Source organism: Ovis canadensis, chromosome 2 (genome assembly GCF_042477335.2).
Source record: "Ovis canadensis isolate MfBH-ARS-UI-01 breed Bighorn chromosome 2, ARS-UI_OviCan_v2, whole genome shotgun sequence".
Lineage (NCBI taxonomy): Eukaryota > Metazoa > Chordata > Mammalia > Artiodactyla > Bovidae > Ovis > Ovis canadensis.
In genome coordinates this window covers 11,483,166-11,510,022 of record NC_091246.1, presented here as the reverse complement: position 1 = coordinate 11,510,022, position 26,857 = coordinate 11,483,166, and the positions used below count along the sequence as shown (strand labels likewise).

General features: G+C 42.0%; 1 protein-coding gene across 6 annotated transcripts in view; it reads right to left on the bottom strand.

The window, feature by feature from the left end:
* SUSD1 (sushi domain containing 1) overlaps nt 1-26,857 on the bottom strand; it is a 133,164-nt gene that overhangs the window by 52,851 nt on the left and 53,456 nt on the right. For 4 of the 6 annotated variants that reach the window (XR_011254205.1, XM_069575428.1, XM_069575425.1 and 1 more), the window contains 4 exons: nt 19,812-19,909; nt 19,004-19,190; nt 8,839-8,948; nt 3,709-3,901 (listed from right to left, as the gene is read on the bottom strand). Coding sequence is in view for 5 of the 6 variants with exons in the window: in XM_069575428.1 (XP_069431529.1) it covers nt 3,709-3,901; nt 8,839-8,948; nt 19,004-19,190; nt 19,812-19,909 (588 nt within the window). In the remaining variant the exon portion in view is untranslated. The remainder of the gene's footprint in view (nt 1-3,708; nt 3,902-8,838; nt 8,949-19,003; nt 19,191-19,811; nt 19,910-26,857) is intronic. The other 2 variants (XM_069575430.1, XM_069575429.1) reach the window with 1 other exon arrangement.

Here is a 26,857-nt window from a genome sequence, read left to right as displayed (position 1 = left end):
CTGCTATCCCTCTCTGGCAACCTTACTTTGTTTTCCATGTCAGAGGGTCCATTTCTTTTTAAGACAATGCGTTTCACTTGAAGAGTTTCCTACTATAGATATGGATGCCCTGCTTACAGAGAAAGGAGGCTCTTTCACTACACAGATCAAGATTTTCAGCAACGGTGGAGGGAGGGAGAAACAGGGCCTGAAGGAGAAATGGAAATACAAGGTTCTAAATACAGGGGGCAGACAAGAAAGACCTGGAGCCACCATGGGCAAAATTCCAAAATGCTCAGAGAGAGCAGATTTCCTCCCCCCACAACAGATGAGCAGCCTAAGGTCAGATGGAATCCAAGGAACTTCATGAAAAGAGATTTCCCAAATTGAGTTGAAATTCACGGCGGGTGGACTTCCGATTGCTTGGTGGCCTATAGAGGAGGACACATCATACGGCAGATTATACTCACTGTGGATAATCTGGGGTCCACCTTGCAAAGGAGGAGATAACCACAGTCTCACTTTCTCACCCTGGCAGCACGACCCCCTCATTATACTCCAGCCAGAGACTGCATCTCCTACCCCTTTCTCCAACTCACTCTGCTGCAGCCATGCTGGCTTCCCTGATGTTTCCGGAACATGCCAAGGACATGCCTGTCACATGGTGTTCCCCTCACCTCCTTCAAACCTGTACTTAAATGTCTCTTTACAATAGAGGCCCTCCCTGACCATCAACTGCCACTCCCTTTGCCAAATTTTAGTCTTCATCTTACCACTTAGCCCCACCTAACATATGATATATTTCCTTACTTGTTTATCTGTCTCCTCTCCAACCTCCTGACTCCAACCCCGTGACAGCTGAGACTGTTTTATTGCTGCTGCATTGTCAGCTATAAGAACCTGCCTGACACACACTAGATAAGAAAGGAACATTTATTCAATAAATGCATTTACACACCCACGGCACTTGAAGTTTCCGCTCATGCTCCAAGGCTGACAAAAGCAAAGGAGGTCTGGACTAACACGTACTAGGTTCTAGGAGCAAAATTTTGCTTTTTTTTTTTTGAGTACTAATATTTAGTGAAAAGCAGCACATGCACTGATTAAAAATGAGGGCCCTGGAGCCAGACTGTGTTCAAATCCCACTTGTATCTCTCATGAGTTTTGTGATCTTGGGCAAGCTGCTTAACTTTCTCTGTGCCTCATGGTCCTTCTCTGTAAAAGGGGAATAATAGCAATGCCTTCCTCAGAAGGTTGGGTAGGTTCGGGTTGACTCAAGGATAGCACTTTGGACAATGGCTGCACATCTTCAGGGCTCAAAAAGCAAAGTTAGAGCTGATACTGTGTATAAAATAGACAACTGATGCAAACCCATTGTGCAGCTCAGGGGACTCTGCTCAGCGCTCTGTGGTGGCCCAAACGGGAAGGAAATCCAAGAAAGAGGGGACCTATGAATACGTACAGCTGATTCACTTCACTATACAGTAAAAACTAGCACAACATTGTAAAGCAACTATATTCCAATAAAAACTAACCTAAACAGATGAGTAAATAAAGCTAGTACTGTCGTCATCATCATTATTATGTACTGGGAACTATGTTAAACATTTTACTTGCATTATGTCACGTAAGGAATCACGCAGAAGGTGACTGAGGCCCAGGAGCAAGACAAACAGATCTAATCCACTGAGTTTTTCTCACTGACATTCACACAACATAAAATTAACCACTTTAATGTATACAATTCAATGACATTTAGTAAACTCACAGTGTTGTACAGCTGTCACTTAATTTTGCTTTTCACAGTTCTGTAACTGTGGGACTCACGTTGAGACACTGAAAGGTGAAACTTGGGATAATTCAAGATTACTTCAACTTTGGAGGTACCTTAGTAATATAGGCTTTCCAGGTGGCTCAGTGATAAACAATCCACCTGCCAAGGCAGGAGATCAACAGATGCAGTTTCAGTCCCTGGGTTGGGAAGATCCCGTGGAGGAGGAAATGGCAACCCGCTCCAGTATTCTTGCCTGGAGAATCCCATGGACAGAGAAGCCTGGCAGGATACTGTTCATGGGGTCACAAAGAGTCGGACACGACTGAGTGACTGAGCACCACCTCCACCAAGAAGTCACAAAAAAACAAGATTCCTAGGATGTAACAGCTAGAGCACACTCTCCATCACAAGCAGGCCACTCTGACAGAGACTTTGCAGAGAAAACCCTGGGGAGGAAAGAACCTGGGACTCCGAGTGCCTTTACACGTTAATTTACAAGAAGTAGGTGTTAATTTCAGACTTTTATTCCTCTGAGGATTGAACGGTTGGAGGAAATGTATATTCAAATTCTGGAAATGGATTTGGGGGCTAGGTTTATGCTGTGAGGACGTATGCATCGTGCAATGGCTGTTGATACCAAGCATAATCTGAGATGGAAAATAAAATAATGAATTTTCATTCTCCTGTACTGCATGGGCCTCACTTGTGTCTATTATATTTCAGAGCCTTCCAAGTACAAAGACCAAAGTGTTCACTCTTGACCCGCACAGATCAGTGGGTGAACAGGATAAAGGCCTCAGGAGCAAGACCTATCTTATTCTACTGTTTTCCTTCAAAGGGGGCAGCGTCTCTGCCTGGCTGTCCATAGGTTTGTCCCTTAAACCCTACTGATAAAAGAACAATAGAAATTAATTGTAGAAGGACTTCCCTGGCAGTCCAGTGGTTAGGACTCAGCACTTCCAATCCCAGGGACAGAGGAGCCTGGTGGGCTGCCGTCTATGGGGTCGCACAGAGTCGGACACGACTGAAGCGACTTAGCAGCAGCAGCGGGGAACTAAAGAGGCTGAATGCCCTACAGCACGGCAAAAAAAAAAAAAGGAAATTAATTGTAGCGACATCAGCATCTCTCGCCACTAGGGGGAGCTGTGGAGTTGACACAGCCGCTTCTGTCGGGAAAGGAAATCAACCCTGAATATTCATTGGAAGGACAGATCTGAAGCTGAAGCTCCAATACTTTGGCCACCTGATGTGAAGAGTCGACTCACTGGAAAAGATTCTGATTCTGGGAAAGACTGAAGGCAGGAGGAGAAGGGGACAACAGAGGATGAGATGGTTGAATGGCATCACTGACTCAATGGACACACGTTTGAGCAAGCTCCAGGAGAGAGTGAAGGACCGGGAAGCCTGGTGTGCTGCAGTCTATGGGGTCGCAAGAGTGACACAATTGAGCAGCTAAACAGCAACAACACAAGCCACAGGGGAAGAAGCCTAATCTGCTTTAGGCCACTGTTCTCTGTGTTGGGTTAATGTGCTTGTATGAGACCCAGTCAAGTGGCCTCCTTGTCCCTCCAATGTCCGACACAGTGGAGCTCACATTTCCAAACTCCTGGAAGTTGGTTCTATTGGCCATAATGTCTAAGTTTAGGTTTCAGCTGTCTTAAATTTGAGGTGAAAGATAGAAAAAACCTAACACAATGCTCGATCCATTACTCCTAGAGATTCCTGAGTAAATCATTCAGTTCCTGGTCTGTACCCTCTCTGAGCCAGCACCCCTGTTGGGGAGGGAAGATTCAGAGACCTTGTACCCCAGACAAAACTGGCAGTTTGTTAGACCAAGAACCCAGGTCTCTTGCCTCCAAGACTAGCATTCTTTATGATCCCCCATGTTGTGTAGTTCAATACACATATTTAACTTGTTGTCTTAAGACCCCAAACAGAAAGACATCCCCACCTACCTGCTGGCACGGTGGTTACTGTTGTTTGCACTGACGGCCACTCCGGAGATCCCAGTAGAGTGACATTCACCGTGTAGTCAGTTGCTGGATACAGATCTAAGCACACCACTGCCGTCTGTTCCCTCGTAGTAAAGTTAAACGATGTTGCGTGATAGAAAGTATTCAGATACCGCCTTCGACCTAGAACTTTAAACTGTCATGAGATTAAAGGGATTAAAGAGATTAAAGAAAGGGATGCATTAAATTTGTTTGGCTTGCAGATACCTATACTACAAGCAAAACGGAAAGAAAGCAAGGAGCTTCCTTCTACTTATCCTCACCCACATAGAATTATTTTTAATACACTAGCAAGCTAAACTGGGTGACAACTTTACAAAGTTACCCTACCTAGCCTATGCAACCTCCCCCTCAACCAGCTATAAGACTAAGCTTAAAATGCATAACTACATCTTAGATGAACCAAATGTCAAGCTACTGCTGCTGCTGCTGCTGCTGCTGCTAAGTCGCTTCAGTCATGTCCGACTCTGTGCAACCCCATAAACGGCAGCCCACCAGGCTCCTCCGTCCCTGGGATTCTCCAGGCAAGAACACTGGAGTGGGTTGTCATTTCCTTCTCCAATGTATGAAAGTGAAAAGTGAAAGTGAAGTCGCTCAGTCGTGTCCGACTCTTAGCGACCCCATGGACTACAGCCCACCAGACTCCTCCGTCCATGGGATTTTCTAGGCAAGAGTACTGGAGTGGGGTGCCATTGCCTTCTCCAAATGTCAAGCTAGTCTACAGTAATCCCTTGAGCCTACCCAGGTGAAGGAGATTGCACTAGAGTTACTGGGAAAAATCCTTTTCTTTTCATTCATAAGGAATCCATAGACAAGCCTCTAGAGTAGACATTTTAAACTTTTATGAGGACAACCCCAAATTATCTGCCTTTGGAATGCATAACTGAGCAACTGAGCCATGGTACTTCACTTAAGCCTGCCTATTAGAGCTCTGGAAAAGAGTTTTCAGTATAAGGAGTCATCACACACAGTGTTAACCCAATAATACTCTAGCCACCACCAACTCAAGATGTACATATAATATAGGGGCTTATAAAGGAAAAAAGAAACATGTAAAAGTCCCAGATCATAAGATCATCTGGTGCTTTAGCTGGACGTATATATTTTTAGAGTTTCCTTTGATGCTGGTGTCACTGACTCTTCCATCCTCTACCCTTCTTCATCACAGTCATTCTTCCACCTCACTCTGACACCTAGTTCATTGAGAGATTCCTCTCTCCCCCATAGAGGCAAGCATTCCTAGCATTCTCTTGGGTAACATGTAAGTCCTTATATAGATAAGCCATCAAAACTGGGTCTCAGAGTGCCTTGAGTTCACTGCTGTGAAGCTACTTCACTCCACCTGAGCTACCCATATCCACAGCCACATCCTAGACTGTGTCCTCCTCTGAGCTGCTCCACCAGGATCTCCCCATCACCTTTCCTTCTGGACCACTTGCTCCCACTCTGATTGCTCTCAGGAAATCCCCTAAGACCTCCTCACTCAAAACTGTCTACTAATATTCTAACACTCCCACCCTCAGCTTCCCCCTCTGTCTCAAAAAAAAAAAACCCATTGTTATATCACTCCTACCACTGTCCTTGCCTGACACCCTCAACACCCTTACCCCTTTGTTCTCAATGTCACCCATTCTTGACCTCTGAAAGCACTCCGTCCACCCACACGTCTGACCTCACCCACTTCTACATTTAGACTGCTGCCATCTGCTGGAGAAAAACCTCACAACTTTAGTCTGCCTCATCCTAAACTACCTGTATGTCAGTCTATAAACAAAAATTACTTTCTAGTTAACAAACTTGAAATCACACAGTTTGAATAATTTTATAATATAGTCCTTTTACTTAACAACATATTATAAAATTTTTCTCTATCATTAAATAATCCTGCAAAGGGATAGAGTGCCTGTTACTTGCCAGCCAGAGTATACAGTGTTGGGTATACAACAGTAAATAAGATACAGGTCCCAACCTCAAGGAACTCACAGGTAAGTATCCAGGCAAATAAAATACACAGGAATAAGTGTTACAACATATGAGGCTGGAGGAGTACCCGGGAGGGCCACCTGACCTTCCTCCTTAGGGATCAGGGAAGGCTTTCTCAACTTAATTGTGGACTGAAGGGGAAATTAGCATTAACCAAAATGGCAACCCACTCCAGTATTCTTGCCTTGAAAATCCCATGGACAGAGGAGCCTGGTAGACTACAGTCCATGGGGTCGCAAAGAGTCGGACACGACTGAACAACTTCACTTTATGTGAGTTGGGGATGTGAAAAGTCAGGATAGGAAAAACAATTCAAAGAAGAGATGGCATTTGGGGGAAGAGGTCAGTGAAGGCCTCCCACGAGGGAGATGACCAAGCTGATCACTGAAGGACAAGCAGGAGTTAGCCAGGAACAATGCGGGAAAGAAGGGTTTTGCAGGTAGAGAGTCACATATGTGAAGACACAGTGCTAAATGGAGCACAGGAAGCTGGTAGGGGGTGGCGTACATGGCCCAGAGCTTAGAGAACAGACTAGCCCTAATTAAATCGACTCAGGAGTCTTGGGAGATGGAGACGGTCATGGAAGTCAAGACAATGGGTAAGATACCCAAAGACAGGTGCATTATGACAAGAGAACAGGGAAGGCACAACCTTGGGGGAATCAAATTCAAGGGACAGTCAGAAGAGAGATCTTGTAAAGGAGACTGAGAGGGCTCAGACCAACAGAGATAGAGAGACCATTTCAGTGGGAATACTGGTCCACAGCAGCAAATGCTGTCCAGCGGGAAGCAGAAAATATTTCACGTCCGATAGTGCTCTATCCGATGAATGTACGATTATTTATTGGAACAAATCCCTATTAATAGGCATTTAAGTTGTTTTCAATTTCCCCTAATATAAATAAAGCTTCAGAGGATAGTTTAATCTTTCTGTGTATGCCTGCATAATAAATTATAGTATATGTCTGAAAATTTACTGATAGACCCTAACGAGTAACCATTCTGGAAAATCATGCCAATTTAAGTGCCCACAGCTGTGTGTAACAGGATTCACTCCAAGTTTATAGAAAGACTATGGTAACTCATGGTTTATATTTTTTTTGAGGCATAACACATGCTCATGTGTGTTTTGGCAGTAAGTATATTCTCTTTTGCAAACTCCCTTTGAATGTTCACTTCTTTCCAATGGATTCGTTAAGACTGTTTCACATGTTACTTAATCTTTGTCTGACATATTAAAAAAATAGTGATTTTTAAATTGAACTCTTTAATCATTTTAGTGTAGGCCATGAAGTAAGAATCATTTATCCTCTTAACCCAGGTGTTAACCAGTTGTCTCCAAACCATTTATTTCTGTATTCATTTGGAAAATCATCTTTATTTTATATTAAATTACTTAGGTACCTGAATATATTTCTAGATTCAGTGTTCTTTCCAGTATAAAAATTTGAATATTTTACTCACCTGTTTATCCTTCAGTGCCTCCACATAGACATCAAAATAAGATCCAAGCTCAAAAGTACAGGATATAAGGATGATCAGGCCACTACTCAGATTTTTGTCTCATTTCTTCCCATCTCCCTTGTTTTCTCTGTTCCTCCAAAAATCCACATTCTCAATTATCCAATAAGCTACTCTGCATGCCCACGGTGCCCTTCTTCCACCTCATCCAACATCTTTCGTCTGGTGAATTCCTACTTACTGTCTATGACTCGGCATCATTTCTGATTCTTGTTAAAAGAAAACTGTACCTGAACATAATCTCCTATTCCATTTATTTACTTTTTATCAAAACTCTCATGATACCAAATTGTAGTTGTCTGTTTACATGTATGCTTATATTAATTCGGATCAGAACTTCCAGGTCCTAACACATGATATTCTTCTGACAAACGGTTGATGAATTAATTCTAATTTAATACTTAGTCTACGCTCTGCCAGATGATTTGCTAGGCACTAAACTCTATGAATGTGAGAGTTGGACTACAAAGAAAGCTGAGTGCTTAAGAATTGATGCTTTTGAACTGTGGTGTTGGAGAAGACCCTTGGACTGCAAAGAGATCCAACCAGTCCATCCTAAAGGAAATCAGTCTTGAATATTCATTGGAAGGACTGATGCTGAAGCTGAAACTCCAATATTTGGCTACCTCATGTGAAGAACTGACTCACTGGAAAAGACCCTGATGCTGGGAAGGATTGAGGGCAGGAGGAGAAGGGGACGACAGAGGATGAGATGGTTGGATGGCATCACCAACTCAATGGACATGAGTTTGAGTAGGCTCTGGGAGTTGGTGATAGACAGGGAGGCCTGGCATGCTGCAGTCCATGGGGTCTCAAAGAGTCGGACACGACTGAGCGACTCAATTGAACTGAACTGAACTGAACAAAATTAGAAAGTTCCAAGCAGCTAAAAAATTTCTCTGAATATAAAGCCATATAAGTATAGATACTCTTTCTTCCCAATAAATAGAAAAGGTAAATGAGATATGAATGTCACTTTTTTTTTACAAATTAATTTTTAAAAGTGCTAGGAACTCTGTTATGCTGCATGAGAATTTGGATTGAGTGAATGCAATAGGATAGAATGAATGCAACGGGCTAGAATGAAGATCAGTCTGAGGCAAATTTGCAAAATTTGCCTGAACTGAACTGAAACTGACACAAAAATAACAAATCTCAGTTCCTACCTGATTACACTCACAATTTCACTTGAGATTTATGATGTTTATAAATTCAAGTTAAATGCAAACCAACAGCCCTGCAAGAAGTTTCTTAAAAACCCACATCCCTGTACGAATTTGATGACAAAACCAGCGGCAACTACTATACCAAAATATTAATAAAATAGAATATATATGAAATATCAGAGAAAAGGATAGCAAATCATTAAAATTAAAAATATATATATAGTATCTTCCTTCAATTTAGTCCCTCACTTGCAGTTGTCTTGCATCCATCTCTAGAAACAAAAATTAAACAATCTAGAAGTTCATTCCATTAGTGTGTTTAAATACTCTGGATCCCGACTTGGAGAGCACCCAAATATTTAAGTGACACAATTTATTAAGAATAGCATAAGAGATCTTCTTACTTGATACACTTGTTCTGATCCAACTTTCCTAGAATGCCTGTTCAATTTCAAGCAAACTTCATTAAATATTGAAATATTGAAAATCCCATCATCTTCTAAGAGATCATCACCTGAAAGACAAGAAAGAACACAGGGAAATGTTGCTAGCCATACATACCACAATGAAGGACAACAGCAACTCCGAGAGCCAACAGAATGTGTAAGGGCAGAAGGATCAAACCTGGCTCCAAGTTCTGGCTTCTTAATTGCATGACCTTAGCTAAGTCACTTAACCCCTCTGACCCTCAATTTCCTTATTTGTGGAATCAAGCAATCCATGTTGCTTTTCTTATATCACAAGCACAAATAATGTATATATATTTTAAAATGGTTGTAGGAGTTCCCTTGTGGCTCAGTGGTCAAGAATACACCTGCCAACGTAGGGGATGTGGGTTCGATCCCTGGTCCGGGAAGATTCTGCATGCTGCTAAGCCTGGGTGCCACAACTGCTGAGCCGGGGTACCCTAGAGTCTGTGCTCGGCAACAAGAGAACTCAGCGCAACGAGAAGCTGAAGACGGAAACTAGAAAGTAGCCCCCACTCACCTCAACTAGAGAGAGCCCTGCGTGCAGCAACGAGGACCCAGAGCAGTCAAAAATCCATAAAAAAGAATAAAATATATAAAACTATTGTTAGCCCATAAAGGTGTGAGATTTTAGAAAGTTAATCCTATCCTTTGGATTGTCCCATAAGAAAAACGTCATGAAGGTAACTATCTCAACAGGCAGAAAGTCTGAGAATAAGGAGAAAGCTGAATAAAAGTCAAAGGTCAGGGATTAGAACTCTTAGAGCAAATGTTTCCTAGAGCAGATGATCAGAAAGTAGATGACCAGGCAAGATGTGTGTTCTCAGCAGACAGTATTTCCAGGGCTCCTTAGATAAGGGCTAAAGCAGTAAAATAATCAAGAAGCAGATGCATTTCCATCACTGTACAGAAGAAAAGTAATTTCTTGCCTCCTGCAGCCTAATTCATTTCTTTGATGTTCATGTTCTTAAGGCAATTAAAACAACAACAACAACAAAGAAGTTTGTTAAGACCCAACAGAGAGTCTAGTGATACCAAGGCTAATTTTCAAGAAAAAGCAGATTTCCTAACAAGTCTGGACATTTTCTACAAATGTGAAAAAGTTTCAATGTTTAGCAGAGAGAAGCTTTTTATAACAACCTTTCAGGTGTATTTCTCCCACTGGAGTCTTTGCTACCTAAGAAGAAATAATGATAACAATAAACTTTTGTCTTCAAAATCAGAATTGTCCATTTTAAATTTTAAATATCACTGACATAGGCAGCACCAGGAAATCAGCTTGGAGAAAGTAGTCTTGGCTAGCTCTTATTAGAAGATGTAAAAATATGGTGATGGGAAAGATTTGAAGACCTATCACAAGTGCTCTCCGATACCTTCACAACTTTCATTTTCAGGATTGCATAAGGATCCCAGAAACAAAAATTGCCCCATGTATGCATGTGGTTTTGAGGCATATCAAGTATACCTATGTGAGCAATACCACATATAGTATATGTCTGTACACAAACAGAACATAAAGCAGAAGTATTGTCTGCAGAGTTCCTGTCTCAATATGATTTTCCCACTTATAGCCCTTATGGTCTGAGAACAAAGGCATCTGGTTCCCACTTCCCACCCCCAACCCTGACAGAAGTGATGGAGAATAGTAAAAATGGGTCAACTTGCATCTGGGCTAGAAAGAAGGGTTGACTGCCATCTATAAGGCAGAAACATGAAGATATTTCTACACAGCACAATGTGGAAGAAACTAGGCAAAGGAAAAAAACGGCTGAGAGCTCTGTGCAATTTGCTTTCCAAGCAAAGGAGCAGGGTCCCAAAATCTCAAAGGAAGGAACAGGGCGGACTGGCGCCCAGAGAGTTGGGGGCCAGAAGCAAGGACTGGTCACAGGACTGCTCCGTCTGGAGCCCCTTAGCCTGATGGCTCCCAATCCTAAATGCCCATCAGCAGATCTAAAGGAAAGCTTGGACATCGGTGGGTTTTTTTTTTTCTTCTTTTTTTTTTTTTAACTCACCAGGCAATTCTGATAAGCACCCAGGGTTACATACACTGTTTGTTCTCACTGTTTCTACTTCTAATAATAATAGTCTCTTGTCAGCACAATGGAGATCGTTAACAGAGAAGGGCTTCTAAGTGGACGCCTGGGGATCTGGAGGTTCCATTTGACAGAGAGCTGTGGTCGGCAAAAGGGGAGACTTGTTCTTTCCAGCCTCTGTAGGCAAAGGTCCACATGAAGCCAGGTGATGCTGAGCTGATGCAAGAGCTACAGTTCTACCGATCCAAGATAGCCAAGTGTTCAATCAGGGCAGGAGGCTTTCTTGCAGCTGCTCCTCAAAGGACACTGGATCATCCAACCAGCAGTAAGTCTTTCAAGATGAGATCTGAGATAAGCATATCAATATTATGCAAGAAAAAGTAAGACCAAAGGGAATGCCATCCATTTTATTATGAAGGGAATATCAATGCTAAATAAAACTTTAAAAAACATATTTATTTACTTATTTATGTATTTGACTGCCTCGGATCTAAATTGCAGCATGCGAGATCTTTGTTCTCACAGGAGATCTTTTCACTGGGATGCACGAATTGTCTAGTTGTGACTCATGGGTTTCAGCATTTGTGGCTCATGGGCTTGGTTACCCGGTGGCTTGTGGGATCTTAGTTCCCCTATCAGGGATCGAACTTGCATCCTCCACGTGGCAAGGTGAACTCTTTACCACTGGACTACCAGGGAAGTCCGTAAATAAAACTTCTCCTTCCAAGGGTAAGTAATCATAATCAAGAAAGGGGGAGCCTAAGAAATGATTCTACAAAGAAGAAGAGGGAGATCAAGCCTTGAAAGCAAAGAATGAACACTGCTGAAAAAATATTGAGCAAAATAACGGCAAAACTCAGCAACATCTGTTTCGTACAATCAGTAAAAAAATTTTAAAGATGTATTCAAACAGATAAAGGATGAGATGGTAGAAGAATGTGATAGCAGAGAGGAAATTGGTTGAGAGAGGTAGAAATAAAGAGGAACTAGAAGAGACAAAAAACAAAAGGAAATGAAAGTGCAACAAGAGAATTTAAAGTGCATCAGAAATGTCAATTCATAGGTGCATAAATGCATCTAGAGAACAAACTTACTACACACTCACAGAAGGCCGAGGACAAAGGCATGGATGTAAGAAAAGAGAGAGAGAATGGAAGACCAACGCAGGAATTCTACATAGGAGTATTTGAAGTGCAAAAACAAATGTCAACCACAAATCGGCGCTTGCCATGGTTGGCCATCATCTACCTCTACAAAGATTAAACTATGTGCTGCTGCAGCAGCTGAACTCCAATACCCGCTGAAGGAGTTCAGAGTGGAGAGCAGAAATGAGGCACTCTGTGCTCCTAGAAAAAAAAAAAAAGGCAAAATGGCTGTCTGGGGAGGCCTTACAAATAGCTGTGAAAAGAAGAGAGGCAAAAAGCAAAGGAGAAAAGGAAAGATACAAGCATCTGAATGCAGAGTTCCAAAGAATAGCAAGAAGAGACAAGAAAGCCTTCTTCAGTGATCAATGCAAAGAAATCGAGGAAAACAACAGAATGGGAAAGACTAGAGATCTCTTTAAGAAAATTAGAGATACCAAGGGAACATTTCATGCAAAGATGGGCTCAATAAAGGACAGAAATGGTATGGACCTAACAGAGGCAGAAGATATTAAGAAGAGGTGGTAAGAATACATGGAAGAACTGTACAAAAAAGATCTTCACGACCCAGATAATCATGATGATGTGATCACTAATCTAGAGCCAGACATCTTGGAATGTGAAGTCAAGTGGGCCTTAGAAAGCATCACTAGGAATAAAGCTAGTGGAGGTGATGGAATTCCAGTAGAGCTCTTTCAAATCCTGAAAGATGATGTTGTCAAAGTGCTGCACTCAATATGCCAGCAAATTTGGAAAACTCAGCAGTGGCCACAGGACTGGAAAAGGTCAGTTTTCATTCCAATCCCAAAGAAAGGCAATGCCAAAGAATGCTCAAACTACTGCACAATTGCACTCATCTCACATGCTAGTAAAGTAATGCTCAAAATTGTCCAAGCCAGGCTTCAGCAATATGTGAACCGTGAACTCCCTGATGTTCAAGCTGGTTTTAGAAAAGGCAGAGGAACCAGAGATCAAATTGTCAATATCCGCTGGATCATGGAAAAAGCAAGAGAGTTCCAGAAAAACATCTATTTCTGCTTTATTGACTATGCCAAAGCCTTTGACTGTGTGGATCACAATAAACTGTGGAAAATTGGGAATCCCAGACCACCTAACCTGCCTCTTGAGAAATCTGTATGCAGGTCAGGAAGCAACAGTCAGAACTGGACATGGAACAACAGACTGGTTCCAAATAGGAAAAGGAGTCCGTCAAGGCTGTATATTGTCACCCTGCTTATTTAACTTATATGCAGAGTACATCATGAGAAACGCTGGACTGGAAGAAGCACAAGCTGGAATCAAGATTGCCGGGAGAAATATCAATAACCTCAGATATGCAGATGACACCGCCCTTATGGCAGAAAGTGAAGAGGAGCTAAAAAGCTTCTTGATGAAAGTGAAAGAGGAGAGCGAAAAAATTGGCTTAAAGCTCAACATTCAGAAAACGAAGATCATGGCATCCAGTCCCATCACTTCATGGGAAATAGATGGGGAAACAGTAGAAACAGGGTCAGACTTTAATTTTTTGGGCTCCAAACTCACTGCAGATGGTGACTGCAGCCATGAAATTAAAAGACGCTTACTTCTTGGAAGAAAAGCTATGACCAACCTAGATAGCATATTCAAAAGCAGAGGCATTACTTTGCCGACTAAGGTCCATCTAGTCAAGGCTATGGTTTTTCCTATGGTCATGTACGGATGTGAGAGTTGGACTGTGAAGAAGGCTGAGCGCCAAAGAATTGATGCTTTTGAACTGTGGTGTTGGAGAAGACTCTTGAGAGTCCCTTGGACTGCAAGGAGATCCAACCAGTCCATTCTGAAGGAGATCAGCCCTGGGATTTCTTTGGAAGGAATGATGCTAAAGCTGAAACTCTAGTACTTTGGCCACCTCATGCGAAGAGTTGACTCACTGGAAAAGACTCTGATGCTGGGAGGGATTGGGGGCAGGAGGAGAAGGGGACGACAGAGGATGAGGTGGCTGGATGGCATCACGGACTCTATGGACGTGAGTCTGAGTGAACTCCGGGAGTTGGTGATGGACAGGGAGGCCTGGCAAAGAGTGTTGCAAAGAGTCGGACACGACTGAGCGACTGAACTGAACTGTGCTCCTGGAAGACTGGCAGGACAGGTCTTCAGGTAGCTAGATATTCTCAGGAGCTGATTTTATGAGCCCAATTCTTGTATCTCTTCATATCTAGAAAACCCCTAAAATCCTTCTTGGTGAAGATTGTTTCTTGTGACTAGCAGAAGCTTCACGAGACAAGCAGAAATTTCCTACCAAAAAATCTGCACTTGATTCCCCCTTTATCAAAATCACATATATAGTGTCCTTTACCCCTATGTCTTTGGAACAGTTTTTCAGAGCTATCTGAGGTGCTGTCTCCCAAGCAGCAGTCCTCATACTGCCCCCAAATAAAACTTAACTCTCATCTATCACACTGTGCATATTTTTTTAAGCTGACACAAACTAACAAAAACAAGACTCAGAGATTTAATGAAAGAAAATATTCTTCATGTGTAGATAGACCGAAATGTGAAGATCCAAAAACTCACAGGGTTCTAGGAACACTGTGAAAACCATTAACATGTATATAACCATGACTGAAATTTCATGAAAGAAAAGATTTCTGTCTCATTCACTACTGAATTCCCAATGCCCAAAACTGTCAAACACATAGTAAGTGGTCAATAAGCATTTACCACATGCATGAGTAAGTGATTAAAGTCTGGAACTTCACATATAAAGAAAACTATGATACCCAGGATGAAAAAGATCAGATTGTCTACGTGGGATTGAAAAAAAAAAAATCACACCTTCAAATTCCTCTTTCAAAACTTTAAATTCCCAAAGCCAATGTGAAACGCCTCCAGGATTCTGACAACAAAGGTTTTGTCCAATAATTTTATCTTTAATCAAGCTCCCATTCACTTGTGAAGACAACAAAATGAGGTTCTCTGATAACCCTGGGCTCAGAAAGTATCCCATTTTTTAGTAAGAAGACAGAAATCACGATGCAGAAAGAGAAATAAAAATAGAGGAAAACAGAAAAACTTTGGTATGAAAGAACCGCTAGTAAGCACTAAAACTATGAAAACATACAGCTGTTTATATAATTGTTATAAATATTGCTATAAGTTTATATAAAAATGAATTCTTGAAAGATGTAGTGCATGTTAAAAATTATTAAAAATAAGAAGCTGGCAATAAAAAGCTGTATTAAGCCAGGAGCAAAAGGAAAGCAAAAGGGGAAGGAATAAAAGGAAGTAAAAAATGCTAACTTCCTTGTCTTTTTGGGGGGGAGAAGACATGATTCCAGTCTCCACACTGGTAATAAGAGAAATACACATTCAAATAGGATTTTTTTGTTTTTGTTTTTTAATGTGTAGTACCGAATAAAAGCAAGATCTCTACTGTCTGAATCACTGAGGAAAGAACATTTGTGCAGCAAAGAGAGTATGCAATAGACATAGCAACAAAGCATTAAAAAGAGAAAAAATTAAGATGACAGAAGAAAGGAAAATCATATCACAAACACCACTGTGTAAATTGATTAACTCTATTTTTCTCACAAACGTTTGCAACGTATGCTATCTCCTCAAGTACATCCATAGCGATATTATCCAGACAGATTTTAAGAACAAAAGTGGGCCAAGGCATATCATGCAAACAGAGCACAAAGAAGTCAAGAAAATCAGGGCAAAAAAAATTATTAAATAGGCTAAAGTGAGCCACTTGTTAATAGTGCAAGTTAGAATCTACAATTAAGGCATCAGTCATGGACATAAATATCATAACATCAAACTGTGTGAAACAAACTATCAGAATGTATGGCAACCTGAGAAAAATGGCAATCTGAATAAGCAAAAAATAATAACAACAACAAAAACAGAAGTCCTGAAAAACCTTACCACGGAAGTTGATTTAAGACTAAATCTTACCTTATTTACAAGCAAACACTACACTTGGTATTACAAAACTTTGCCAAATAGTAAACCCCAAGAAAATGTCAACAAATCTCCCCCAAAGAATACTAAAATTGAAAAAAAAAACTAGAAATCAACAGCAAAGTGTAAATGTTGAAAATATTTTAAACCTACCACTTGATAACATACATAATTAATCTTCCAATCATTGGGGAAATCAAAATACTAAGTATATAATGCTTTGAAAGTAAAAATAAAGGGAACATACATTAACACCCTCATAAATAATTCTTCCATCAAGGGAAAATCAGAATAGTAATTACATTGTGTCTTGAAAGTAAAAATAAAGAGAATATGTATAAATGCCTAAGGAATTCCACCAAAGCTCAAATCCAGAAGGGAGAAAGAAGAACTGAAATCTTTTATCATCAAACAGAAAATAATGGAAATAAGTTGAAGTATGCAATTAACTCAAGAATTTAGTAATAGAACAATATAACCAACTTAAGAGAATCAGGGAAAAGGAAATTTTACAATGAGAGAAATTAATGAGATAAAAAATAATTTTAAAAACCCAAGAGATTATTCTTCAGGGAAAAGAATAGTAATGAAACACACAACCCAAGCTAAGCAAATCAAGTGTTAAAAAGAAAGAAACACAACACTAGGAATTAAAATAACCTGGGGATATATAACCTATAACTCCAGAGGAGTCCACAAATATTCCATTTGACATTCTCCCAATATATCATGTGAATGTATGGCAAAAACCACCACAATACTGTAAAGTAATTAGCCTCCAATTAAAATTTTATTTTAAAAAATTAAAAATAAATAGATAAAAAAATAAAATCACTAAATGGACATTTTCTAGGAAAGTATAAATTATAAAAATTGACTCAAGAAAATGTAAGAAACACAAACAAATCCCCAAAACCTTAGAAGAAATTGACAGTCATTAAAGAATTATTTCCCAAAGGGATGAAACTTTTAAATGATATTATGAGCAAATGTGTCCAGCTTTAAAGAAAGGGGATAATCCCGAAGTGATGTAAACTTTTCCAGGGTATAAAAATATGGAGAGCTTCCCAATTCATTTAAAGAGAACTGGCATAACACTAATCATGAAATCGGATGGCTAAATGTGCAGGATCCAGAAGAGCAGAATGACAAATTTTCACATGAAGGCATAAATAAACAGGAAGGACAAAACCTGAGTAGATATGGAGAAAATGTAGAAATGTACCTTGTACCCAGTTGGGATAATTCGATATAAAGCCCAATCCTCACTAGATTAACTTGCAAATTTAATCTAGTTCCACTTAAAATTTCAGACAGAAGGAGGTCTGGAGACATTAACAGACTCAGCCAGGGTCATCCAATTCTTAAGCAGCAGAGTTAAGATGTAAATCCAGGTCTGTCTGAACCCAAAGACCATGCTGGCCTCAGCTGAAATTAACTTGAAAAGGTTGAAGAGGATGTTAGTAAAAACAGCGGACAACAAACAGCAATCTGTTATTGACTGAACAGGGACAGATGAGTTTGGAGTCCTAGAATGATCTTTTCATTCCTAATAAATCTACAGTAGTTTATTGTTAACTCTGAACAATTTTCTCTAATTAGTTACCATATTAAGTTGACAATATCTTTCCCTAGCATAGTCTGTACTTGGAAATAAATCATTTTATTTCTATACAAGTACCCTGAGACCTATTTTGTATAATTTCATAGTCTGAATGATATTGTAAAGACTAGCACACTTTTCATTTATTTCTGCCACATCTGTGTTACTTCCCAGTTCCTAGCAGCAGCAATACCTAAAGGTTGAGTTTTCTTAAATTCAATTCAGTCACTCAGTCATGTCTGACTCTGAGCCAGGCCTGCCTGTCCATCACCAACTCCCGGAGCTTGCTCAGACTCATGCCCATTGAGTCGGTAATGCCATCCAACCATCTCATCCTCTGTCATCCCCTTCTCCTCCTGCCTTCAATCTTTCCCAACATCAGGGTCTTTTCCAATGAGTCAGTTCTTCACATCAGGTGGCCAAAGCATTGGAGCTTCAGCTTCAGCATCAATCCTTTTAATGAATATTCAAGACTGATTTCCTTTACGATTGACTAGTTGGATTTCCTTGCAGTCCAAGGGACTCTCAAGAATCTTCTCCAACACCCCACAGTTCAAAAGCATCAATTCTTCAGCACTCAGCTTCCTTTACGGTCCAACTTAAATAAGTTTTCTTAAATAGGACATTAAATAGCTAGCTGAGAACTACCTCAACTCATACAAGACACTAAATGACACCAATGGCTTCTCAAGGTTTGCTTTTAAAGAATTTAATTAATTTTGACATCCCACAACCAAAGTGCTGAAAAAAACTTATTGTAATTGTCATGATGATATAAAAATCCAGATGATATCCATGATATCTATGTGCCTTAGTGTTTATTACAACTTCCTGAGGCTCCTTCCTGTCCAATCTGCTTTCCAACCAACTTCTACCCTCCTGCATCCTAGGGCTGCCTCCTCCTCTCCACCTGCTCACCCTCACTTTGAATCCCCACCCCTAATCAGTCCTGGGGTCACTTCTCATCCTAGATGTACAGTTCCTGGGTCAGCCTCCCTGGCTCCTCCTTTGTCATGGGCAAGAGTAAGAAATGGCTTTTGAGTTTCCCACCAAAGATAAGCCAGATGGCTAACCTCTATTGCCTTGGACAATTGAAACAGAGTGCAGCATTGCCTACTGCTGTCTTTTAAATGCCTTCTTGCTACCTTCCACGTCAACTAGAGGACCCAGGTAAGAATCCCATTCAGTCGGGCATCCTTAGGACAGGAATCTCTCCTACTAGCCCTGCTCTGGTTCTGACCCCTGGAGTAATTAACCTCTTGGCTGCAAATCTTAGAAAGTAACTGTGAACTCTCCTGACCTGTGGATTCTGAAGCACGTTTCCCCACATCCTGCGCTTAGCATTCTCTAGCAGGAAATGAGACTTCACCTCCACCTACCAGCTGTCTGGAACTCAATGACGGCTGGCACGGAGCGTCGGGGAGGGGCTGTAGAAATGTTCACGGTGTAGTTGGTGCCCTGATACAGGTCTAGGCACACTTCTGGGGTCCTGCTCTCTGTGGTCAAATTAACTGTCTCCTCATGAACTGATTCCAGGGGGTCCAACCGCTGTCCTTTTATGTGTATCTTTGTGAGGGGAAAAGACAAGAGAACCCACCGTGACTTCACTGAAAACAACCAAGAGAGATTTTGTAGTGCTGGAACCTACTCTCTTACTACTCCCTTTTATACTGACTGCTCACCCTGGGGCAGACAAACAGGGCAAACCTCTGCTATCAGGTATCTGATGATGAAATCTGATCAGCCCGGTGACCCAGAAACCCTGAGAAGTGACATAAAATGGGGAGTTTCTCTAAGGAGTGCTACCCTGCACTCAGATGACCAGTGATCAATGGAGGCAGTCACAGCCTGAGACCTGCTCGCTGCATCCTGTCAGCCAGGCAGCAGATGCTTCTAGGCTTGCTCTGGGGGAGTGAAACTCAAGAGCTTGGAAACAAGCAATCATGATGATGCCAAATATAAATACACCCCCCACGCATACACCCTGGAGGATGACAAACACATTAAACACCACATGTAAAATCAAATGATCCAGATATCGGAAAAACTCTACTCACTTTAAAAAGGACTATGGGATTGGAGAGCTATCTGATTGAGAAGCACTTCCGGAAGCAAGTTCCTCTGACTCTCATTCCCATGGTAACCATCTCTGCCCTGGCAGAAGAAAAAGGAGTTCACTTCACTTACCACATATTCAATCTTGGAGTTTATTCTTCCTGGGTTTATTTGCCACCTCACACAGGTGTTATTAAACACCGACACCTCATTAATTTCTACAATTATTTCTAAAAGAGAGAAAGAAAGAATCCACTCAACAAAATGCATCAAAGGACTTTGGGAAAATCCTAATGGCCAGCCCGTTAGAGGGCATGACTTTGTTTACTTGCCCAGCTGGTCTCTCTGCTGGTCACCATTCACACTAGGATTCAGAAACCAAATCAGCAGTTCAAGCTATCCCAGGCCAATCACCCAATTTAACTTTATCATGAGTGAACTCGGTCCATGACCTGATGTGGAAGAAAAGGGTGAGAATTCCCTTAAGTATGGGTGAGAATTCCAGCCTGTGATTGGTCTGACAGGCCACTGGATGCCACAGGCATTCCATTTCTGGGGGAAATAAAGGGACCCAGAACCAAGCCCTGAACGTTTGCAGCTGCACAGGTTAGACCAGCTTCTGGTTCCCCTCATCCCACTGACTGATGGAGCGTTTTGATCGCCAGGTCACTGCTGTTCCCAAGAGGGAAATGACACAGATCACCACCCATGACCATTCCTCAGGAGCGGCCCATTGCGGGTAAGCTAAATAAATTCTCCACAAGGTCCCTGGGTATTTCTGGGGCTCCGTTAACTGAAACCATTTAAATCTGATTTATCAGGAAGCCACTAATTTCTTTAAGTTGTTCTGTTTCTTTTAAATATTCTGCATGTGGCAGGGACGGGGGGTGACCAATTGAGAGGGTAGCATTGAAACATACACATTACATATGTAAAATAGATCGCTAATGGGAAGTTGCTGTATGTCACAGGGAGCTCACAGCAGTATTCTGACAACCTAGAGGGGTGGGATGCAGTGGGAGGTGGGGGGTGGGAGGGAGGCTCAAGAGGGAGGGGACATATGTATACTTATGGCTGATTCACGTTGTTATATAGCAGAAGCCAACACAATATTGTAAAGCAATTATTCTCCAATTCAAATTTTTCAAATAAATAAATATTCTGTACATATTTCATGTAATAAATTTAGCAGTGTGGGAGACCGTATTATGGCCTTGGTTCCTGAGATAACAGTTTCCAATGAACCTAGTAAACGACTTAGGAAGTTGTTCAGATGAGAATGGGGAAACGACTTAGCTTTTTCTCTATTTAACAAATTTCCTGCAGATAAGTAAAATTATTTTTACTTGCAGCTGACATGCTCTTGTCTAAAAAAAATCTTAAGGAATTCACACACACACACCACACAATTAAAGCTAAGAAACAAGTTCAACCAGGTAGCAGGGTACAAGGCCAATGTACAAAAAGCAATTGCATTCCTGTCCACTATCGAACCCAGGTCTCCCGCATTACAGGCAGATTCTTTATTAGCTGAGGCACCAGGGAAACCCAAGAATACTGGAGTGGGTAGCCTATCCCTTCTCCAGCAGATTTTCCCAACCCAGAAGTTGAACCAGGGTCTCCTACATTGCAGGCGGATTCTTTACCAACTGAGCTATCAGGGAAGCCCTATTCCCTGCAGGTAGAAGTTACCAAACTATCACCTCTAGAGGAGAGAATCAACATCTCACCAAGGGGGAATATTCCTCAGCCTACATTCAAGCTTCCCCAATGAAGCAGATGCCCCTTTTGGATGTTTAGACCTTCTCAGCTCACATGCCCCTTGCTCCTGCCCTGTCTGAGCTTTGACAACATGACCATGTCTTGTCTCCCAGGCTAGGGTTTCCCTACTGCATGTGCAACCTGGAAGTGGGGGGAATGGACACTTTTTGAAAGACAGGAAGTACTGGAAAAATCTGCCCCTTACTTTTCTTCCCCTTGTAGAGCAGACCTACAGGACCTCTCAGGGCGCTGCTGCACTGATGGTGCGATCACGTGCACTCAGTAAGGACCAGGGCAACAAGGAATCCTCATGCTGGCTTGGCTTCCTTCCCTGCTCTGCCCACCTCAGCCTTCACTCCTGCTTCCTGGGGTGTGTGTGTGTGTGTGTGTGTGTGTGTTGCTCAGTCATGTCTGATTCTTTGAGACCTCATGGACTGTAGCTTGTCCAGGCTCCTCTGTCTGTAGGATTTCCCAGGCAAGAATACTGGAGTGGGATGCCACTGCCTTATCTAGGGGATCTTCCCAACCCAGGGGTCAAACCCATGTCTCCTGCATTAGCGGGCAGATTCTTCACCCCTGAGCCACCTGGGAAGCCCCATTTCTTCATACTCAGAACCAATGCTACCTTTAGATAGACCCTAAGCTACTGACCCCCTTGCCCATTGAAGATTTTATATCTTTACTAAATCACCCAATCAGCAGCACTGCCGAGATTTGATGTCACACATGACCTGGTCATGGGTAAGCCCAGTCAGCTGACAGTAAGTGGGAATAAGTGGAGGCAGGAAGAGGAAAAGAGGCAAATTTCTAAAGAGACCCCAGAGGATCACGCGTGTCCATCTACTGCACTCCTGGGTCACTACATCAGTGCGTCTTCCTGGAGCACAGATAATTTGAAATCAAAGAAATATTCCAGGTGTGGACATGGGTACTCTGATGGATGCAAAGATCCAATCATTCACTTCCTTGGGTAGCATGATGATGACACCAGCAATGGTCTTTTATCAGCTTGAAAAAGTCCCAAATATTCCCAGCCCTTTCCCTCTCCAGCCCATCAAAGCACTAGAGTTCTAGACTCCTCTGTTCACTCCCACAGCCCCCTGATACTCATCCCGCAGTCCAGAAGGAAAAGGAAACATCCCACTCCTCACCTTGTCGCTGAGTTGCCATTAAAGCATATTTCCTTCCCACTCGGGACCCTTTGCCACCCAAGCAGAGATTTGAAAGGAGACATGAGGCAAAACTAATACAATATTGTAAAGTAATTAGCCTCCAATTAAAATAAATAAATTTCAATTTAAAAGAAGTTCTAGTCCTGTTATCCTAAAATGTAAAAAAAAAAAAAAAAGAGAGAGAGAGACATGAAAGTTTCCTTTCTTGTTCTTCCTTTTTGTTCATTCACTATGACAACCGCAAATGACATCTCAGAAGTGCCATCTGCCTCCAGCCTGTGCCCTGCTCTCTGCACAGATGGGACCCAGATCTTATTGTAGGGAGGTCAGCTATTTCATTCCAAGGAGTAGTTGAACAAAATTCAGTTGCTCTTCCCTCCAGGTATCTACACACCAGCTGGAAAGACTTCTTTGTAAATGTATCAGATATAAAACATCTACATTCATGCTGCCCTTTTAAAAGAGATGACTTGGGAGGCTACAGCTTCATTCTAATAGTACTGAAAACTGAAAACACTTTTGGAAGTTCTCTTTGGAACTGAGTCCAGGGCACTTTATTCATCATTGACCCTTAACTGAACCATCATTGAACGCCAAACATCCTCCCCTGCCAGGCACTGGGCTGTGATGATCAGAAGGTAAGTCTTTCCCTCAGGAACACTGTATCTAATGGAGGAAGCTAACACACAAGCAGATAAATTATGATTCCATCAATATCAGAACAAAGTTATACACAAGTACCAAAAGGTATAGGGAAAGAAGCCACCAACTCTCACCGGAAGGACTGGGGAAGCTGGCTTCATGGAGGCCATGCAACCCTTTACGGCTGCAGGGCTTAAGAGTGGGGAAGACATCTAAGCAGGTCCAAAGTCCTAGGTGTAAACGGTATAGACAATTTCAGAGTGGTGTTGTATAACGTACTGGAGAGGAGGAAGAGGGGCAGCAAGGTTTCAGAAAGAGAACAGGATCAGACTTGGGAAGACCTGTGCACCAGACTAAACACAGACTTACTCCTACCAGCCACGGAGAGCTAAAAGCAGGAAGATGGTGGGGACTGTTTTATTTTTTTTTTTTAAGAAAGATACCTCTGGAGGAGGAATTTCCTGGCGGTCCAGTGGCTAAGACTCTGAGCTTCTGATGCAGGGGCACAAGCTCAATCCTTGGTTGGGAAACTGAGATCCCATGCTGCTTGGTGTGGCCAAAAAAAATTTTTTTAATTAAAAGACAAAAAATAACTCTGGTGTGTTTTGACCCCCTTGACTCAGTGATTCCAATACATCAAACACTGATATAAGGGTCTTTATAGACTTGATCATATCTTCACAGCAGTCATGGGAAGCAATCATAAAGCCAATTATAGGCCAACATTTACTGAGTTGTTACTATGGACCAGATAGCATGGACAGAAGCAGTAAGCAGTCAAGTCAGAATTCAGAACTAGACCCGCCAGACTCCAAAACCCAGAGCCTTTGGACTGAAGAAGTTACTCAGCAAAAAGGCAAAAATATGGAATCAGGGCACTGCCTTTAAAACCATAAGTAATAGTTTTTCCTGAAGGAGAAGCAATAGCAGATGAGTGATAAGGCGTCTAGGCTGACTGCCAGTCTCCAAGCCTGATAGTCTGAATGGACTGCCTTCCACTGTTCTCATAAGAAACATGGAGGAAGTAGAATGCATTTGTGAGCAAGAAACGAATGAATCGTGCTTAGAACATGCTAAGTCTGAGTTAATCTGTCTCGGTGAAAAAACTTTCTTGAAGGTCATCAATGTGTGGATGGCAACTGAAGCTCGGGGTGCAGGTGACCCACCCACGTACAATGTGGGGAGTGGACAGCACAACAGCAGGGGACTACGACACATGGAAACTCCAGGGGAAATCAGAGGAGAGAGCGACGCGGAAGGGGGCCAGTGGTTGGCGAGGACAGCGCGATGCCTTGGGAGTCGAGGACAGAGAAGATCCACAGTCTTGTCTCTTTCCTTTATCTCCTTTCCTTCCCACCGAGCACCCCAACCTTCTCACGCCCACCCGAGAAGGGCCTGCATGAGGCAGCAAGAGCTTGATCTCTCACCCTTCTCACATATGGCTCTTTCTCTCCCAAAGGAGGGCACATGGTTCCACGATCAGACTTGAGGTCTAACTGGAGAGAGGCAGGCAGAGCAGATCTCTGGCTTGTCCAGTTGTAGAACACTTAGGCCTCCCCGGCTTTAAACCAAGGAGGCCCCCACACCATCCAAATGAACTCTACATTGAACTCTGAGAACCAAAGCATTCACTGGTGATAAAGTACCTTTGCTTTGCTTTAGATTCTGCACGTGGCCCATGGTTGTGCGTGTGTATAAACGTACATATATATAAAGATATGTATTTTAGCATTCTATGAGCATTTAGTATTTCTCTGTGGTACTCATCACATTTGTAAGGAACTAATTTTGTAATTAGTTGTTTAATATCTAAGTCTATCTCTCCTGAGAGTTTGGACCATGAACAGGGCTGAGCAACAAAGAATTGATGCTTTGGAACTGTGGTGTTGGAGAAGACTCCTGAGAGTCCTTTGGACTACAAGGAGATCAAACCAGTCAACCCTAAGGGAAATCAACCCTGAATATTCATTGGAAGGACTGATGCTGAAGCTGAAGCGCCAAAACTTTGGCCACCTGATGCAAAGAACTGACTCATTGGAAAAGACCCTGATGCTGGGAAAAATTGAAAGCAGGAGAAGGGGACGACAGAGAACAAGATGGTTGGATGGCATCACCCACTCAATGGACATGAATTTGAGCAAGCTCCAGGAGATGATGAAGGACAGGGAAGCCTGGCATGCTGCAGCCCATGGAGTCACAAAGAGATGGACACAACTGAGCAACTGAACAACAATAAAAAATCTCTCCTAACAGCAAAGACAAACAAGGTCTATCTCTCTATCCCCAGAAACTAACACAGTTGGTTGGACACAGATATTTTTAAAATATTTATCATTTGGTTGATTGATTAAATAGATGGATGAATATATGGATAAATGGTGGGCAATGCTAAGTGTTATGAAAAGGTTAAAAGGAACAAGGATTGATGCTAGAAGATGAATTTGATGGTTAGGTGGTCTTTAAGACCACCTAAGTGTACTGGGGTGTTGGACGCCTGATTCTCCTGCAGGAGAGACTGAGACAAGGTTGGGGTGGGAGGGGACAGAGTCAGTGAGCACACCCCGCTCTCTCAGGAGCCCCACGGTGGGCAGGGCCTGGCCTAACGTACTGTTTTGGTTTCCAATTTTACATCCATGTTCTTTATTTTTGAAAACAGTAAAAGATCCTACCAAATAAATTCAGGAGACCCTAGCAGATGGTCAAGCTGGAGGTCATTTCTAGGTGAAAACAGTACCTGATTTCAAAACTAACATGACCAATCTTCCAATGTGATGCATTAAACTACCTTCAAAGGCCATCCCAGTTGGATTACAAAACAGAAACATTTTGATAATAGCATCACTGAAATGAGAGTACGGCTCCCTCCCCAAGGTGACAATGTTACACAAATCGTGTTTGGTTATAAGAGTTCTGCTCTGTTTCCTGTTCGTTTTTAGTCTTTGCAGGCTAAGCTACTTCAGTCGTGTACGACTCTTTGCAACCCTATGGCCTGTAGCCCTCCAGGCTGCTCTATCCGTGGGATTCTCCAGGCAAGAATACTGGAATAGGTTGCCATTTCCTCCTCACGGGCATCTTCCTGACCCAGGGATTGAACCCGCATCTCTACATCTCCTGCACCGGCAGGCCAGTTCTTTGCCACTAGTGGCACCTGGGAGGCCCTTTCAGTCTTTAGGGTCACCTAAAAGAGGCAGAGCAGCATGACTTAGAGTATGCTTTTCTAAATGTTTCATACGCTTTAGGATAAGTTTTGCTGGCAACTCTATACATTCTATAGGCTCGCTTGGTATTGATTTTTGAAAAAAAACGAGGTGTTAACATCAAATTCATGCTATTACATATATTACAAAGCGTCCTTGGTCAATAAATTTAAACTACAAATTTAAGTTTTAAATCTAAGTTGTTTAAAGAAACATTAAATAACCAATACTTTTCCTCTGACAAACTCTGTCAGGGTGACCTACAAATAGTTCAACCTTGGGAACCTGGTAGGAGAAAGATCTCGGGCTTCAAGACCTAAGTTCAAATCCTGTCTCTGCCGTTTACTAGTCACTGAATGACCCTGTGAAAGTTGTTTCACTTTTACGAGTCTCAGGTTACTCATCT